At 44.1% G+C, this 17,466-nt stretch overlaps 1 protein-coding gene across 2 annotated transcripts; it reads right to left on the reverse strand.

Annotated features, from left to right (window-relative positions):
- Window positions 1-694: 694 nt before the first annotated feature.
- On the reverse strand, window positions 695-15,350 carry dusp10 (dual specificity phosphatase 10). Of its 2 annotated transcripts, none has more exons than XM_076271771.1 (4): window positions 15,202-15,350; window positions 12,703-13,621; window positions 5,466-5,843; window positions 695-5,113 (listed from the first exon to the last, which is right to left on the reverse strand). In XM_076271771.1, exons 2-4 carry the CDS (start codon window positions 13,571-13,573, stop codon window positions 4,848-4,850), a joined length of 1,515 nt encoding a protein of 504 aa, XP_076127886.1. In that variant the 5' UTR covers window positions 13,574-13,621; window positions 15,202-15,350; the 3' UTR covers window positions 695-4,847. The 2 variants fall into 2 exon arrangements, with proteins under 2 accessions (XP_076127886.1, XP_076127885.1); XM_076271770.1 differs by having other exon boundaries at window positions 14,934-15,350.
- Between the last annotated feature and the right edge of the window lie 2,116 nt (window positions 15,351-17,466).

Consider the following 17,466-nt stretch of genomic DNA (forward strand, 5'->3'; position numbering starts at 1 on the left):
TGTTGTCAGAGGCTGCTTTTCCTAATACGTCCATAGAGCGCAGCGCAGCAGTAGTCTGCAGTCCCCTGGCGCGTGCAGGGGGCCTAAGATCAGGGGCTATTCTGGACCCACTGGGGCACCCGGCGCTGATAGCATGAGATTAATGAGCCTGGCCACTCATCAGTCCTAATTAGAAACAACACAAAAAACTATTTTTGGGGCTTGTTCCTACGGATAGGAGTTGACCCGCTTGTCCACCAAAGCTTCGCACCAACCACCCACCCCCCACCACCACCACCAACAAGCCTCTCTCTCTCTCTCTCTCTCTCTCTCTGACACCCCTACCTCCCAAAGTGGTGTGTGTGTGTGTGTGTGTGTGTGTGTGTGTGTGTATGTGTGTGTGGATGCCTACAGGGCCAGTGTAAATATAGACTCATATGCCCACTGGCAATGTGATACAATATGTGTGTGTGCGTGTGTGAGAGAGAGAGAGAGAGAGAAAGAGCGGGAGATGCAGATAGAGATTGTGTTGTATCTAAGTGTGCGTGTGTGTGTGTGTGTGTGTGTGTTTTTCTGTGTTGTAAGATATGTCAGCAATGAGTCAAACTTTTGAAGATATCCTAAATATGTCCTTTGTCGTTCTTGGATAACACATACTGTAGCAAATATGCCACTGCAGCAGTGAATCTCTCCAAAGAATCTCCAGGAGAATAAATTCATAAGCCATGTTGTCGTTTATTTAAAACCTCACAAGGAAGGTTTAACAAGGTAACAAAATTACATTGCTTAAACTTCCGACAGTTTAAGTACGGGGTAGGATACATATGTCTGGGGAAATATTGAGCAGGTCATGCAAAAAGGTGACGGAAAGGCCTCCAATGTTATAGCACCTTTGTGAAAAAATAAATCCAGCTGTCCTTTGGGCTCAGTGCAAAAATAGTCATGGATTTATGCATAGAAAGAAAGTGGCAAACGAAATAACAGTGGAGATATTAAACCGCTGACAAACAGGCACACACAGTATGTTCATTGCACAAGGATGACCGTCATCTCATAGTAGGATTATAAGCAGATGTCAGGTGAGTCACAAACAGCTGCAAAATAAAACCTCTTGCATCTCTGAAGCAGTTTTAACACATAGGAAAGGAAACAGGTTAATTTAACAGTGTATTTCCAAGGTCTTAGACACAGAAAACATACTCCAACAAGATATACACACAAAAGCATCCCAGAGAACTTTGGAACACAAAAAATACTAGTATATTCTCAAGATCTCAAAAATAACAGCGCATCTCAGAGTGATCATAAAAATAACACTAACGCACACACGCGCGCGCGCGCGCACACACACACACACACACACACATCCGCATACAATTTTTCCCTTGTGCTCACAGAATGGACAGGTGGGTACGGGTGATGGAGGGGTTTGGATATGGAGGGAATTACAGCCTGTTAAAATGGTCAGTGTGCTGACGTTTTGCAGATGGGAATCTGTTATATTCTTGTGTTAAAATAAAACAAAGATAAGCTCAAAACACTACACTGAAAGGCTTTGCAGACCTGTATAACATTGCAATCTGCACTCAGCATACACTCTGCTTTTGGCAAGGATAGGTGCACCTGCATAAACTAAATTAGTGGAATTGTTTAGTGCTGTCTGACTGTGGTGTCTTTGAAAGGGAACATTCAATGGTAGCTCTGCACATGCCTGAATATGGACCTCCACTGAAGCTTGGCTACTGCTGTCAGAAACATTACGTAATGTTACATGTCATAACAATCATGACTTATGGCAATAACAGCACTTACTGTGTAAGATGTGAGACAAGGAACAAGTCTGAGTCTTGTTCAAAATATTTTAACGTTTTGTGCGTAACAGTAGGTCATAATTGGTAGAATAATGCTATGCTTTTGACAGCATTCAACAGTTTTTGAAAAATGTTTCAGTCATTATTTTCAATAAGCCCTCTTAGCACTGGCTAACTAGCACACAGTGAGACGTAAATGTATTTCAGTAATAATGCTCAAAAATGAATCTGAACGTTTCTGGTAAGGTATATTTTAACATGAATTTATGAATAATTAGTTATATACAGAAGACAGGCAAAACTTTTGCAACACACATGTAAGATTCAGTTCTGTCTAGAATAAAGATGTAAAATACTGTATCAAGCTCTGCTTTAGAAATTGACAAATATAATGTGTATTGTTTTGTTATTTAGGTTATCTATAGTATGACTATTTTGGTATAATTGTTGTTTCTGTCTGTGATTAAAGGAGTTTATATCTAGATGTTATGTCATAAAATATTCATTTTTATGACAATGGCATTCTAAATCAGGGAAAGGTTACCTATTCCATAGCTCTTTTATGTGCATAAATGTAGAATGTGACAATTTAAATATGTTTATACATCATATTCAGAAGGGAAAATACTAGAAAGCAGGGGATATATTGAAAAGCAATGTCACCACAACCAGATCACAATAGCTCAGGGTTGTGTGTCCTGAAAGGCATCATTGAGCAACAACCACAGTGAGTGAGATACAGTAGTCCATCAGTTGATAACGGTCGTAGCACAATAACACTTTCAAGAAATGCAACCCTCGTTGTCTCACAGATACAATTTCTGTGAAACTGGTGTGATCCATGGCAGGCCTACTGGATTTGTGCTAACCAAATTTAGCCTCTGTTACATTTTCATAAAAACATTTTAAAAAGAAGGCATACTTGCACAATTTCTGCGTGTCTTTGTGATACTGACCTCCCCAGCTCAGTCTGAGTGGATACACATGACTTTAAGGCACTGGTTGAGGCACTAACTCTGTGCGCTGAGGACCTTGACTTAGCTTAGCTTAGCGGTGACACGGGGGAAGATTAACAAAAAGGGGGTTACTGTACTTGATTTTCATCTACAATAATATTGCCCTCAAAACAACATCCTCTGGGTCAAAGCCAGCAGCTCAGTTTGCAGTTATGTCAGAGCCCTCGCATTTGTTTCAAATTAGCTTGTGATTGTAAATCACAAAGAAAGTCAAGGAGGGGGAAAAAACATTTCAGTTATGAACAGACAGAGAAACACATGTACACAGTCATCATATTCACATAAACATCCATTAGAATGAGGCACATAAACACTCACACACACACACACATACACACACACATGCATGCACACACACACACACAAACACAACAAACGTAAGACAGGAGCAAAAGCAATGTTTATGAAACTGTGAACAAAGGAACTTTTAGCCATCAGATGACAATGTTGCTGAATATATTGATGTCAAATACATCCTTAGGATGGGTGTAATGTTAACAGCTTTTCTTTTTGGTTAACATGCACCATGAAACATGTTTTGAACATGTGTTTAAAGCAATATTGCCAGATTAAAATATATATAAATATATATTCAACCAAAATCCACACTGGAACACACTGGAGTCCGTTTACTTTAAAGAACAGACCAGTGATCTCTTCAGTATTGAAAAATGTTAGCTACTTAATAGAAACTGTCATCCTGTGTTTTACAACATTCCATTTTCTGGATTGGTATGGTGGCCCTTGAGAGACAAATTAAAAGATGACTTGATAGGGGCTGATGGAGATGAAACATGGTGGATATGAAAAATGCAAGCAACTACTGAAATACACAGACAATTCAAGAGGTTTCATGTTTTTTTATAGAGTCAGCGAAATAAAAGTGTACACGGACAGCAGTGAAACAAAAATAAGCAAATACTAAATATTTTAATTATTATGTTTCCTTGTATACACCTGTGCCAGTCTCTCTGGTGCAGGCATATATATTATGTTTCCAAAAGGCATATAGAATATTACAATAATAACAAAAAAGACAAAGTATATATTTATATCTCTATATATTTTTTGTCATTCGCTGGCGAGATGGAAAATGTTAAATCATCACCCATATATACACATTAGCGCCTGATAGCATTCCACTCTGAAATTATTGCACCGAGAGCCTCAGCGAGCTCGTCATGGTCACCCCAGTAAACTTTTGTATAAAAATAGAATGAGAGGACTAACACACCAAACAAGTCTTCATCTTTTCTGACAGGCAAAAACCGCGGCTGCCCCCCCCCCCCTTTCTCCCTTGGGCCTGAGCCCGCACCAGCAGCTTAGAGAAACAGAATGGATACGCACACCCTGCAGTCTCTCTCACTGCATAAGGAGGGAGGGCGAAACTGGTGGCAACGGTGGTGGGGGGGCCGACCGACTGAATAATCTGTTTGCTTTTTGGTTGTCTTCTTTTTTGTGTGTGTGTGTGTGTGTGTGTTTTGGAAAATCAAACATGTTAGTTTGTTCGTTTGTTATCTTTCTCTTTTGCCCTCGTCACTCCTTCGCTTGCCTCCATCTGTGGTCACACAGAGATACATCTTCCTCTGATCCAACGGCCCTGTCTCTCCCACCCTATGTTCCTGGGCAGCGGCCAGGTCTAAACAGCGGGCCGTTTGGGCGTGGACTCAACTCTTCTGCTGTCCTCAATCTTAACACTCTCGTGCCCAGATAAAAAAAAAAAACCCAAAAAACTTAAAAACAAATGTGAAGTGGAGCCCTTTGAAGCTCCCTCTCTCTCTTCTTCCCTCTCTCTCTCTCTGTCTCTCGTGTTTCTCCCTCTCTCTATCTTCATCTTGAGAGGGCGGAGAGATGGCACCCAAAGCTTTTGGCACTCCATGAAAAACCAGAGCTCCAAAAGAGAGTGAGGCTTTGAGACTTCTCTCTTCAAAAGGAGGAGAGTAAAAAAGACAAAGGTGCGGCGAAACGCCTGCAACAAGAGCAAGAAGAGAGAGAGAAAACAAAAAAATCCAAATCCGGAACAACTTCCGGGCGTCGTCGCTTACACCATGGTCTCCACGCCGACCAGCTTGGGAGTGAGGATGCGCGGTGTCACGCCGTTGTTCAGGTCCTCCTCGAACTCCAGCAGCTGGCCCATGAAGTTGAGGTTGGGCGAAATGATGGGCCGTCGGGCCTTGACGAACTTGTAGGCGTCCGTCATGGTCATCCAGGAGTGCTTCATCAGGTAGGCAATGACGATGGTGGCAGAGCGCGACACACCTGCCTGGCAGTGGATGAGGACGCCCTGCCCAGCCTGGTGAGCTTCCTCTGCACAAACACACACACACACACACACACACACACACACACACACACACACAAACAACAACAAAAAACAAATAAATAAACAAATAACAGACATTTGAGTCAGGTTATACAGTAATTCAGGCAGTGTAGCTTTTAAAAATCTGTCACTTTGGTGGCCATCCCTAATAATGGGGAATCATTTGTGAGCTACATTTGAAAAAAAAAAATGCAACGTGAGTCATTTGTTAGCCACAGAGCCCTTTAGCCTTCCTGTGTGGTTGCAGCGCCAACGTACTTATAATGCAGACCCACGTCGTATTAATTCAGACTAACTCTGCAAGGTCAAAATGCGACAGAAGGTGCTGGCGCATACCAATGAACTCGAAGGCCTCCTCGAAGTACTGGCGTAGGTTCTGCTTGTTGCTGTCGGTGGCCGGTAGACGCTTGTAGCAGAGGAGGCCGAGGTCGTAATGGTAGAGTGGGAGGTGCGTGGTGACGTTGAGCACGTAGCCGATGTTGAACCGCTGCATTTGGTCGAGGCTCTGGGCGTCGTGCTCGTTGCCCAGGTAGAGGAAGGGCAGGATGGGCGTGAGCTCGGCGTTCTCGATGTCGGGGGTGGAAGGCAGCGAGTGAGGTAGCCCCCCCGACAGGCCCACGGCACCCACCCCAACGGTGTCCATGCCCTCCTGGTGCAGGTGCAGCGAGTGCTCGCACAGGCTCTCGTGGTGTTGACGGAACGCGCTGAGGCCCCCTGAGAAAGCCACACACACACACACACACACATACACACACACACACACACACAAACACACAAACACGCACACACACACAAACAAGAAGCTGAAATTAAGTGACTGAAAGGATGTTTGAATCAGTTCCTTGTTCGATAAGAGAGATTAATATCAATATGCATATGTATTGGCTGGGCTTTGGTTTAAACCATTTCAAACCTATAAGGTCCTATCAAACTACAGCTAATTATACTCCACTTAGAGGTAGCCACTGTGGAGAGCAACACACTCAGCATCATACATACAATGTAGATAGCGCCCGCATATGTAAGGGATAACGGCCGCCGAGGTGTCCTGTTATACAGAATTAATGGACGAGGGCGAGGGGCAAAAAACTCCCCAACGCGCAGCGGAGGCCTCCGCCCGAGTCCATTAATTCCGTATAACTGGACAAGTCTCGAAGGCCGTTATCCCGCTTATCACCCGGTTGCCACTGTAAAGCAAAGGAAACTCGCGGTTCCGTTTAAAAAGAAGCTCACCAGTTCAGCTTGTTGTACAACTTTCGTTGGCCCTATAACAGCGATAGCATGGACAGTTAGCTTGTTTACAGTTTACAGAATTATCACCCGGAGAGAAGAAATACTCTTTTCTGATTGGCTGGTGGGGTGGCCATAGTAGGACAACGGTTGCAGGCTTCGCAACAATGGAATCAACTGTAAACAAGCTAACTGTCCATGCTATCGCTGTTATAGGGCCAACGAAAGTTGTACAACAAGCTGAACTAGTGAGCTTCTTTTTAAACGGAACCGCGTGTTTCCTTTGCTTTACAGTGGCAACCGGGTGATAAGCGGGATAACGGCCTTCGAGGTGTGTCTAGTTTTACAGAATTAATGGACTCGGGCGTAGGCAACTCCCCTCCATTGCGCGTCGGGGAGTTTTTTGCCCCTCGCCCTCGTCCATTAATTCCGTATAACAGGACACCTTGGCGGCCGTTATCCCTTACTTAATAGCCACCCCACCAGCCAATCAGAAAAGAGTATTTCTTCTCTCCGAGTGATAAAATATTTTAACCATTCTTTGACTCAAAGAAAATTGTTTTTCATCCACACAAATGCTCCGTGCTCTACAGCAGTCGGTGGTGCTCATACACATGTATTTGGGACAGTCATTTACGCGTGCGCTACACAGAGGTTTGTAATGATCCATGTTGGCACTGGACCCCCCTTTTGAATAATGAAAGAACTCCGAGGCTTCACATCATGTAATATCACAGGGGAAAGGGCTGAGCTCGTGCTGTAGCAGTTTGGTCAGGGTTCTTTGGAGACGTTTTACTGTAAATATTTAGCATGTCATTTTGAAGATGCTTGTTTTAGCCCATCATGTTGCGAGGAGTTTATGGTACAAATAAGTGTGTTTGTACCTTATGTCGGTGTTGTTTTCGACTTCATTCTGGCTAAATGAAAGCAAGTTGATGATCACAGTAATGACAGCAAATGCTTGACAGTATGAGCGTCTGTTAAGATCAAACTGACGGTGTTTGTGTGGCCTCCCCAAATGGCACCACAGATGGGAAACGGGCGAGAGATTTGCTTTTTATTTGAATTTGGTAGCTAGTGTGAAAAACATTATACACTTCTAACATTTTGCATGTGAGCTTTCTTTATACTGAACACTGTCACGAATCGTCCAGGACCTTCCAGATCCTGAGCCAGGTTTTCCTGTACCTACCTGGCTGGCGGCACTTTTAGGTGCTCCATTCCCAGGTGGTCAACTCCATGCCATGTTTTGCTGCTGACCTACTGCATCTCCTGTCTCCCTGCTCTGCTGCTCAGCACACCTGTGTCTGATTACTTAAAGGTCCAGTATGTAGGAAATAATGGAAAATAAACTGTAACCATTCCAAATATGATCACCATATGTTGTCAGAGAGTAAGGAAACACGATGAATTGAAGTAATGGCTTATTTGACATTACTCTAACCCGTAAAACCCCGTAAAACCCATGAAAAAAATGAGTTACGGGGCGGAATCTCTTGGAATTTTCGTTTATGTTTTGAAAGATTAATTCTAGAATAGCGTATAAATAATGGGCTAGCGCGTCCTCCTATTTGGGTTGCCAAATTAACAAAGGCCAACTGTCAACAGCTGTCAGTTGTAGTCATGAACGCCTACGAGAGGCAGGCAAATTTCCAAAATTAAAACAAGAAACAAATTAAGTGGACATCGGAGGAGCTTCCTGAGATGGTGACGTCTTCGTCAAACGAAGAATATCAAGTCTGACGCAGAGCTGGCCATATTTCTCCACAACAGGTAGCCTAGGCTAAACTTCATCTGCATCGCTAACTTCAGCTAAATATGTTACGTTGGTTAGAGAGGTATTTTTTGTTTTCACTGTTTCCGTAATGTGTAGCTGGGTCATGTTTGGAGAAACGTTAAAGCTGCAGGTCAACTAACGTTAGCTAAGTTTTCATTAGGTCCTACATCTGGCAACCCAGAAGAGGCTCGCGTCTGGTAGTCTTGAGAACGTTCACCAGTGTTTTGATTTTGGCCTGCAGAACGTTCGGTAACAATCCTACAAATCGCACCTTTAATCAGGCACAGTATTTAGGCTGGGCTCTTGGAATCCTTCAGTGTGGAGTTATCTTGCTATGTCATCTGGATGTTACTGCTGCTCTACTACTCTTTCCCTGTAGAAATACGTTTTGACCTTTTTGGACTGAACTTTGTTACTGAACTTTGGACTGATCTCTGACCACGATTTTGGATTACTGTTTTTGGATTGTTTGCCCTGGACCTTGTGTGTTGTGCTCACTCATTGACTTTCAATTGTGCTCTGCCATTGCCTGCTGTTGCTTGAAGCGGTTCTTGTTTTTTCACTGAACATTAAATTACAGTTTAACCCATTACCATTTTTGCTTGTGTCCTACTTCGGGGTCCAACCAGTACCTCTGGCCTACTGGCCGTAACAGAACACAGTTCCCTGAAGTAAGTCATATGCTCAAAATGGCCCTGAGTCAGGCTTCACTTCTACCCAGAAAGAAATGTATCTATTTCAGGCTAAATATGAAACTCGATTAAAAACAACGCGTCTAGTACGTGCTTCGAAAAGCATCTTATCCTCTTCAACCACCTAAGCCATGAGGCATGCATTTCAAGGTTCACTCCTTAATTATAATAATACAATACACTTTTTGTATCCTGCCCTGTAGCTGTATATTAAAGAAGTCTGTCATTTCTGTACTATCCTGGCTCTGCAAATAGGAAACAAACAAAAGGACCACTAATGAAAATACACCATTCCAGTCAATCTACAACTCTGTCTCAGAAGCACCTAAGATAAAGGTGCATTTGATTGGATTTTCAGATCTTCTGATCTTTCATGAGGTTCCAGGTTCCACTGATTACCAAGACTATTAGAACACAGCAGGAACAGAGAGATCTGTTAGTGCTGTACTGAATATTAAACCTGCATCCAAGTCACAAATAACCAACTTTCTTTGGCGAGCAAGAGCTTACACACCCCCCCAAAAAAAAACACATCAAAAGTTTGTATAACAAAGTAGCGCATCTGCTGTTAATTGCAATAATCCTTCAATCCTTCCTCTTTTTGGCATACTGCCTGGATTGCAGCACTTGTAATATATCGACCTCATCAAAGATGCTGTTTCCCGACTTCGCTGATAACGATGGAGCTCTCGTCTTACGGTCAGCTGAAGTGAAACTGGGGTAGCGATGATGGAGCTGTGAGCTCACAGGGTGGATTTCAGTTTCAGAATCAAGCAGACGAACATTACACTTCTCTTAATACACCATTACCTCACAGTCTCCCTCATACTGATCTTTCTGGTACTTTCCGCCCTGCAATGTTTGCGCTGGAGGCTGTGAGTGAATTACTTGTGAAAATGTATCCTTGTGTTATGACTGTTAAAAAAACACTGTTTGTTGACTTGAATGAGCGACACGTAAACATTCAAGAGGCAGTTTTATGGTGTTTGTGAAATGCTGGTTGGTGTAAATGCAAAAGATTTGCATCTCACTTCCTGTTTTGTGGCTGTCATTCTGGCCAAATGCATTTCAGTGCCACACCAATACACTTTTGACTCATTAGTCGGATATCAAGACAGACAAGTCAAAATGTCTGTATATACAACACGGGCATAAACTCATTTCCGAATCACCCATACGTTTTTGGGTCAAATAGTTACACACTATGAAGACAACCTTGAGTAATGCCACCTTAGGCCTGCTGACAGAGAAGCTGAGGGGAAGACCCAAAACCTACTTTCGCTACAAACAGGATATTTTTGAGATTGTAGCAGTGAGCAAAATGTTACCACTGCCAAGTCGTTTTATTGGTTGCCATCGACATGCATGACAAAGGGACTTATAGATTGTTTGATTATGATGACTGTGCACCAATTAGAGAATGTACATAGCTTCATCTCCCCACAATTAGAACAACCTGTCCCTAGCTTGATATTCAAACACATTTTCTAAAACTCTTCTTTTGAATCGACACTATGTACAGCAATTTCATTCAATTGCTCAAACCTTTACATATATAGATTTAGAAGTATCTATTGTTGTGAGTTATGTGCTCCTATCATGGTGTGTATTGATTACCCATGTTCAGATGTTGGCAATGGAAAAACACACTTGTATGTAATTCAGAATCCAGAACAGTATTGATTTAGACATAAATATGATGATATATACAGGCTCAATGTGTAACTGAATTCCCATTTAAAGAGCGGTATTGCTTTATGACTATTTAATATAGCAATTATATGCACAGACACATCTTTCAATCTCCAAATGTTGACCAAAAGCGCATAGAAGAGGAGAGAAGAGAAGAGCAGAAAAGAGAAGAGAAGAGAAGAGGAGAAAAGAGGAGTGAGAAGAGAAGAGAAGAGGAGAAAAGAGAAGGAGTGAGAAGAGAAGAGAAGAGAAGAGGAGAAAAGAGAAGAGAAGAGAAGAGGAGAAAAGAGAAGGAGTAAGAAGAGAAGAGAAGAGGAGAAAAGAAAAGAGGAGATAAGATAAGGAGTGAGAAGAGAAGAGAAGAGGAGAAAAGAGAAGGAGTGAGAAGAGGAGAAAAGATAAGGAGTGAGAAGAGAAGAGAAGAGAAGAGGGGAAAAGAGAAGAGGAGAAAAGAGGAGTGAGAAGAGAAGAGAAGAGAAGAGAAGAGGAGAAAAGAGAAGGAGTAAGAAGAGAAGAGAAGAGGAGAAAAGAGAAGAGAAGAGAAGAGAAGAGAAGAGGAGAAAAGAGGAGTGAGAAGAGAAGAGAAGAGGAGAAAAGAGGAGTGAGAAGAGAAGAGAAGAGGAGAAAAGAGAAGGAGTAAGAAGAGAAGAGAAGAGGAGAAAAGAGAAGAGGAGAAAAGAAAAGGAGTGAGAAGAGAAGAGAAGAGGAGAAAAGAGAAGGAGTGAGAAGAGGAGAAAAGATAAGGAGTGAGAAGAGAAGAGAAGAGAAGAGGGGAAAAGAGAAGAGGAGAAAAGAGAAGGAGTAAGAAGAGAAGAGAAGAGGAGAAAAGAGAAGGAGTGAGAAGAGGAGAAAAGATAAGGAGTGAGAAGAGAAGAGAAAAGAGGGGAAAAGAGAAGAGGAGAAAAGAGGAGTGAGAAGAGAAGAAGAGGAGAAAAGATAAGGAGTAAGAAGAGAAGAGAAGAGAAGAGGGGAAAAGAGAAGGAGTGAGAAGAGAAGAGGAGAAAAGATACGAGAGGAGCGAGAGCATGGGGGGGGGGTGGGGGGGTGGAGAAGTGGCTTGTTATCGTGCAAGCTCTGTTTCCCCAGCTGGATTCAGTCTAACTGACAGAAAAGCCACCTCGACCTCCCTCTCATGCCTCTTGCCCCACACCAAAGACGGAGAACATGGCAGGGGGCCAGCAGGCCTGTGCCTCGGCTATAAGAATAGAGCTCACTATTTAACAACAGCTGCTGTCCTGCACAAGGTCTCAAAAGTGTCACTGCCTATCACCTCACAGTGAGAGTCAGCCTGAATAAGTGAGCATGTGTATGTGTCAGAGAGAGAGAGAGAGAGAGAGAAAGGAAGAAGGAAAAGAACAAGATAGTAAAACAGAATGTGTGTGTGTGTGTGTGTGCGTGTGTGTGTGTGTGTGTATGTGTGTGTGTGTGTGTGTGTGTGTGTGTGTTTGTGTATGTGTGTGTGTGTGTGTGTGTGTGTGTGTGTGTTTGTGTGCGCGTGCGCGTGTGTGTGTGTGTGTGTTTGTGTGCGCGCGCGTGTGTGTGTGTGTGTACATTAGACATGTGTATACATACTGTACATGTTTCAGAGCACATGCCGTCTTCTCCAGTGAGAAAATATCCTCTGCTTTTTTCTATCCCAGCAATGTACTACATATTCAAATGCAGACACAACAGTCTGGCATTTCATCAGCTCTATCTTTAGCTCGTCTATCTGCAGGTGCTATCTGCCGCTATGCAAATGACTGTTTGTTTTGACAACTGAAATGGCTTTTCGTTTTCACAGGGCAAAGAAGCCCGTGGTGAGAAGTGCACAGAGGAGGCAGGATCTGCCTGTTAAGCAGCGCTGCGAGGACATCACTGTAATTTCATCCACTGACTCAAAGGCAAAGGCTTTTGTGATCGTCTCTGGCGAGAGCATGACAGGGAAGAGGGAAGAGGACCAAGATAGGGATTGGGGTATTAAGGAGGAAATGTAGTGCCAACGTCAAGAACAGTAGCAGCATAAAGCCGTCAAAATCGAGCAATTTCTTTGCCTCAGGCATGTAAGGCGAAGCAAAAATAAAAAATAAAAAAAATAAATTGCTTTTGATCTTTTCAAAGGCAGTGCCTGAGAACTTAACAGCTCAGTAGCCTAGGCATGGCCTGGTGTAATTCGTTTTTAGTCAGGCACAGAGCAGCTTACCTTTTAGGACAATGGGGTCCTTCCCTTCCCTCCGCAGGGATTCCAGGACGACGTGCAGGGGCTGGGAGGCGGTGACCCGACCCGGCTCGACCGTAGTCTCGTCATACACCACGATCTCTTTGGAGAAAATTCCCTTGAAGGAGTCTTTGCCCTCCCGGCAGGAAATGAGGTCCAGCACGGTGATCTTGCCCTGCTGCAGGCGACGGCGGCTGATCTTGTCCGAGCAGTTGATGTGCACGGCACCCTGGATGTGGTTCTTGTTGTACTCCATGAAGGGCCGGCAGTCGATGATGACCGGAACGGGCCCCACCGGGTGGCCCATGGGGCAACGGGTCATCTTCTCGGCCAGCTCATTGGGGTGGATCACCCGGTAGGCGGACCTGGGTGCCCCCGAGGTGAGGCTGGGGGCACTCAGGGCCTCGCTGTGCCCAGCGATGGGGGAGGTAGGGCTGGGCGGGTGGGCGCCGCCGGGGCCTCCATAGCCACCTGCGTCGGAGCTGAGGTCGGGGCTGGACACGCTGACCTGCTGGCTCGGGCGGTGGGTGGGCTGCGGCCGGCTGCCGTCCTTCTCGTACGTGGTCACCGTGCAACAGCTGGCACTGCTGCATCCACACGTCAACGAACGCGTGGAGCCGCTGGACGAGGGCATATACGTGAGGTTGGTCGCCCGGATCTTCACCACGGTGGTGCTGATGACCGTCGTCTTGCTGAGCGCGGTGGCGGCGGCGGTGGTGGTTGTGGTGGCCGCGGTGGCCGCGACGGCGACCGCGTCCAGGTAGCTGGTGGTATCCAGGCAGAGTCGGAGTTCCTGAGGTCGGATAGGCCTTGGCAGCGCCACCACAATTCTGTCGTCGAGAGGAGACGGAGGCATGGGGAGGCTGAGGAGCTGGCAATACTATGGAGAACTCAGGGACCCAGCCTGCATTGGGGAGAGGGGGGTGGAGGGGAGGGAGAGACAAGCTGAGCCATAAAACCAGGCAACAACAATCAGTACACACTCAATGACCCCAGTTTGTGTGATTATCAGTGTGTTTGTGTGCATGGCATGTGTTTACAGTATGTGTGTCTGTGTCTGTGAGAATGTGCGTGTGCACCCAGATGGTTTCAAAAGTAAGGTAGAGGATTTGAGAATTGAGCAATAAATTAGGAAGGATTTCACAGCTTTGGCGGACTGCCGCATGCATGGGTCGACAGTGTGGTTTGCGCTGCTCAGTTCCATTCAGTAAGTGTCACAGCAAAATGACAAATAATCCACTTGTGTTCACGAATAAATATGGATGACACATATTGGCCACATGCACATTACTGAGCAGCTTCGGATGAATTTTTGAATAGGCTACATAGCCATAGAGAAAACCCATATGCCAGCACTGTGGTCTATATGAAATTGATTATACATCATCACATCCATGACATGTCCTAATACAGAAGCGGGTCAAACTAGGATTGGTTCCAGCCACGGTCTGGTGATTGTATGCTGTATCAATTAGTCTTTCATCTCGGTGAAGATAAAACACTGCAGCATAACACGCCGCATTTTGTGCGCCTTTTGATCAATGAGCTTCCGACAGCCACTGTTACCGCCAATTCGTGCTGTACAATCGTTTGTTATCTAACCGGTAATTTTACTCACACCCCATCGTTAACTAATCGCGGCTATGTCTGCCTGTCGCCCGACCCTTCAACATCCAAACCCCATGTCATAACTGCATAACCAGGCAGCCCAGAGAGGGGAGCTGAAGGAGCCGGCATGTGGACGTGCTGGGAATACAGCGAAGACGCTCCTCACCGCCATCCAGCCACAGACAGACAAGTGTCTTTACGACTTGCGCTCACAAATAATATTTCGCTAGTCCAATGGCAAACAACACTGCCAAACAAATTGTCAACTCACCATTCTTATTTTGTAGGCTACTTGAGACGAACACATCCAATCGGTTACATGCTTAACCACAAGTGTACAGGTTAGGCTATCTCTGTGTAACCTGTCATCGCTTTTAAACCATGCCAAAACGATTTTGAGCCATTTACTAAATTACATCTATTCTCCTGCTTCTGAATTGACCGATCAATCGATTTAGCCTAGGCTACAGCAGTAACAGGACAGACTTCATTCAACGAAATATCTTTTTAAACGTAGAAGACAGATGGAACACCTATACGCGGTAACACTGTCTAATTGAAAATAACTTTGACATTTAAACTTAGCACACATTATTGAATGAACTTACCTGTGTAAATAAATAAAACCTCCGGTGGTTTGGGGACAAATGTCGGTTATTTAATCTACAATCAACAACGCTGACTCAACTCAGCCCGTCCCAAAGCCGTGGATCCGCAACATTTTTACTTTTTGCTACGCTCCAAGCATTATAATATACAAGAGGGTCACCCAGCCTACTGGAGTAGCTAGTAGGCTATTATCCGATTGACACGAGCACGAACCAATGGAGGACGTTTTAATATTAAAGTCACTCTGTATAAAAGTGAAAAACCAACCCCACGGTGGGAGGGAGTTTGTCCGGTGTAAAGTCAGCTTTCTCCGTAGAGTGAGTGAACAATGCTCAGACTTCAGTGTACGAGAGCAGGGGTGATGTCATTGGCAACCAATCAAAAGCCTCTCAGGCCGGACCGAAGACACCGAACAGCTCCCGAGCTCTTCGAATAGGCCAACAGAGTGAAGCGCAACAGCAGTCAAATATAGGGGAGGGAGGCCCGTCCCCTGTGACGTAGACCATAACCTGTCTTCTCCATGTGTTTTCATCGAAATGGAGAGCCATTCATATCAAACTCATTCATCTCTGAGAAGCTGATTCATGATTTATGAAATAGTCTTATTTGAAACACTGTTTAGATATTAGCCTGTACTACTACTAATAATATGACACACACAATAATAAATAGGCAGGTTGTAAATAGAGATATTTGGCCATGTTCCTCCTATAATATGCATGGCCAAGTTGGCATTGGCTCCCCCCTCCCATGACAGGACACATGCCACAGCTAAAGGGTTTCACTATCACAACCCAAATTGCATCTGCGCTCCTCTAAATTTAGCTGCGCAGCAACCCTGAACAATGCGGGACATTTATTATTGGTTCTATTCATAGCGCCTGGTGGTACCACGGCCAGCTATTTATGCATGTGCCACTGCAGCTGATCAAAGTGCCTACAGATCAGGGCTGAGGGGATGTGCCCTTAAGCTTTAGAGAGTGGCGGCCTGATCTCTGCCCAAAGATACAGCAGAAAGCGGATAGAATAGAGCAGAAAGAAAGCCTTTTTGGTCACACGTGCTGAGCCTTTTAACAAAGAATGTGAATCATACCCAGAAAACCCTTTAAATGACTAACTGGCATTGGTATGCTCTGTGAGGTTTGCTGACACTAAGTTTATGTTTTCTTTGATAAAGTCATGTGTGTATGACTTGGTAGACTATAGATGTCCTTTGTAAGTGCTTATAGCAATAGGGGAGTTGTATTTTAAAAGATACACGTCCAGTAAGTTAATGTCATGACGTCTATAAATAGTTTGGATGAACTTTTCAAATATAATGGTTTTGTATGTTTGTGTAAAACGGTGTACAAATGAGAAGTCAATTATTGTGGTAATTGACTTACTATGGTTTTTGAAAGGAATAATACAATACAATAGGCCTGCTTCTACTACAACAAACTTCTCATTATCTTTGGTGTTACCTCTTTTGATTTTCAAACAGTCTTGACTGAGGTTCCAGTGATGATTCCACCCTCCTAGAGAGAAGCCGCGCAGAACCGGTTCTGTTTGTATGATGACGTCACATGCATTCTCACTGTTTGCATAACGCCATGGTTTCTCAAAGCTGTCAAACCTGCTACGCCGAGGTACGTGTCACAATGCATGACGAACCACTCTTCATCACTTCTCTTGGATCAGCTTTGCCCCGGTTGAGACTGTGGCTCTGAGCTTTCTTTCTTTTCTTTCTTCCTTTCTTTTTTTTTTAAAGGTTTTCCATGTTTGTGTCCTCTGCTTTTGAGGATGATGCTTTTAAAGTGATTCACCGAGCATTGCATCAGAAATAACATGGAGCTCAAAATGCTGACACCCATAAAAAGGCTTGTCAAGATTAGAAAATGCTTTTTACAATATCTTAAAACAAATAAAATATATATTGATGCTGACTCTCACTGGTAGCCACAGTTGCAAGGTCTCAGAGACGAGCAATGATTTAATTTACTCCCTAAAAACTACCTCCACTTGTGTCACAGCTAACACTAAAAAGCATAATTCATACCAACACAGTTTAGATGGACCTTGAAACAAAACTGTATATAAAAAAAACATGTTACATATGCAGTATAAAGTTTGAGGACATTTCTTGAAAACTGTTTCCCCTTGTCCTAGCATAATAAGACACTTGATGGTGTTTTGGGCCCCCACCGTCGACTCGAAGCAGCGCTGCCTGCCTAATCCTGACCCTAACTCTAACCTGAACCCGAGCGCCTTCCAGGCAGCGCTGCCTTAAAGTCCACCGTGGGGGCCCAAAAGACCATATTTCTAATAAGACAGAGCATTGTGTCATGATACATGACATGAACATATATGTTTTAGCAACCCCATGATGCTAGGTAGCAGTTTGTCACCTTCCTGATTTTCCTATCAGGAGGAAAGGATCTTTCTAAAAATTAAACAATATGTGTTGGAGTCTTACTAGCAACAATGAGTATCACTGCCTGGTAAGTTGGCCCGTCTTCCTCAGTACATGACAATAAACTTGAACTTGAACTT

This window comes from Alosa pseudoharengus, unplaced genomic scaffold (assembly GCF_046254945.1).
Source record: "Alosa pseudoharengus isolate Yale_2024_CS ecotype anadromous, Long Island Sound unplaced genomic scaffold, YU_APseudo_1.1 YU_APseudo_1.1_scf_7, whole genome shotgun sequence".
NCBI classification, from domain to species: domain Eukaryota; kingdom Metazoa; phylum Chordata; class Actinopteri; order Clupeiformes; family Clupeidae; genus Alosa; species Alosa pseudoharengus.

Excerpts from the sequence above, each read along its gene's own strand:
- dusp10 (XM_076271771.1), bottom strand. The coding sequence starts at position 13,573 with ATGCCTCCGTCTCCTCTCGACGACAGAATTGTGGTGGCGCTGCCAAGG. Across the intron at positions 5,844-12,702 it reads GGACCCCATTGTCCTAAAAG|GGGGCCTCAGCGCGTTCCGT; the intron begins GTAAGCTGCTCT and ends TGGCTTTCTCAG. Across the intron at positions 5,114-5,465 it reads GGAGGCCTTCGAGTTCATTG|AGGAAGCTCACCAGGCTGGG; the intron begins GTATGCGCCAGC and ends GTGTTTGTGCAG.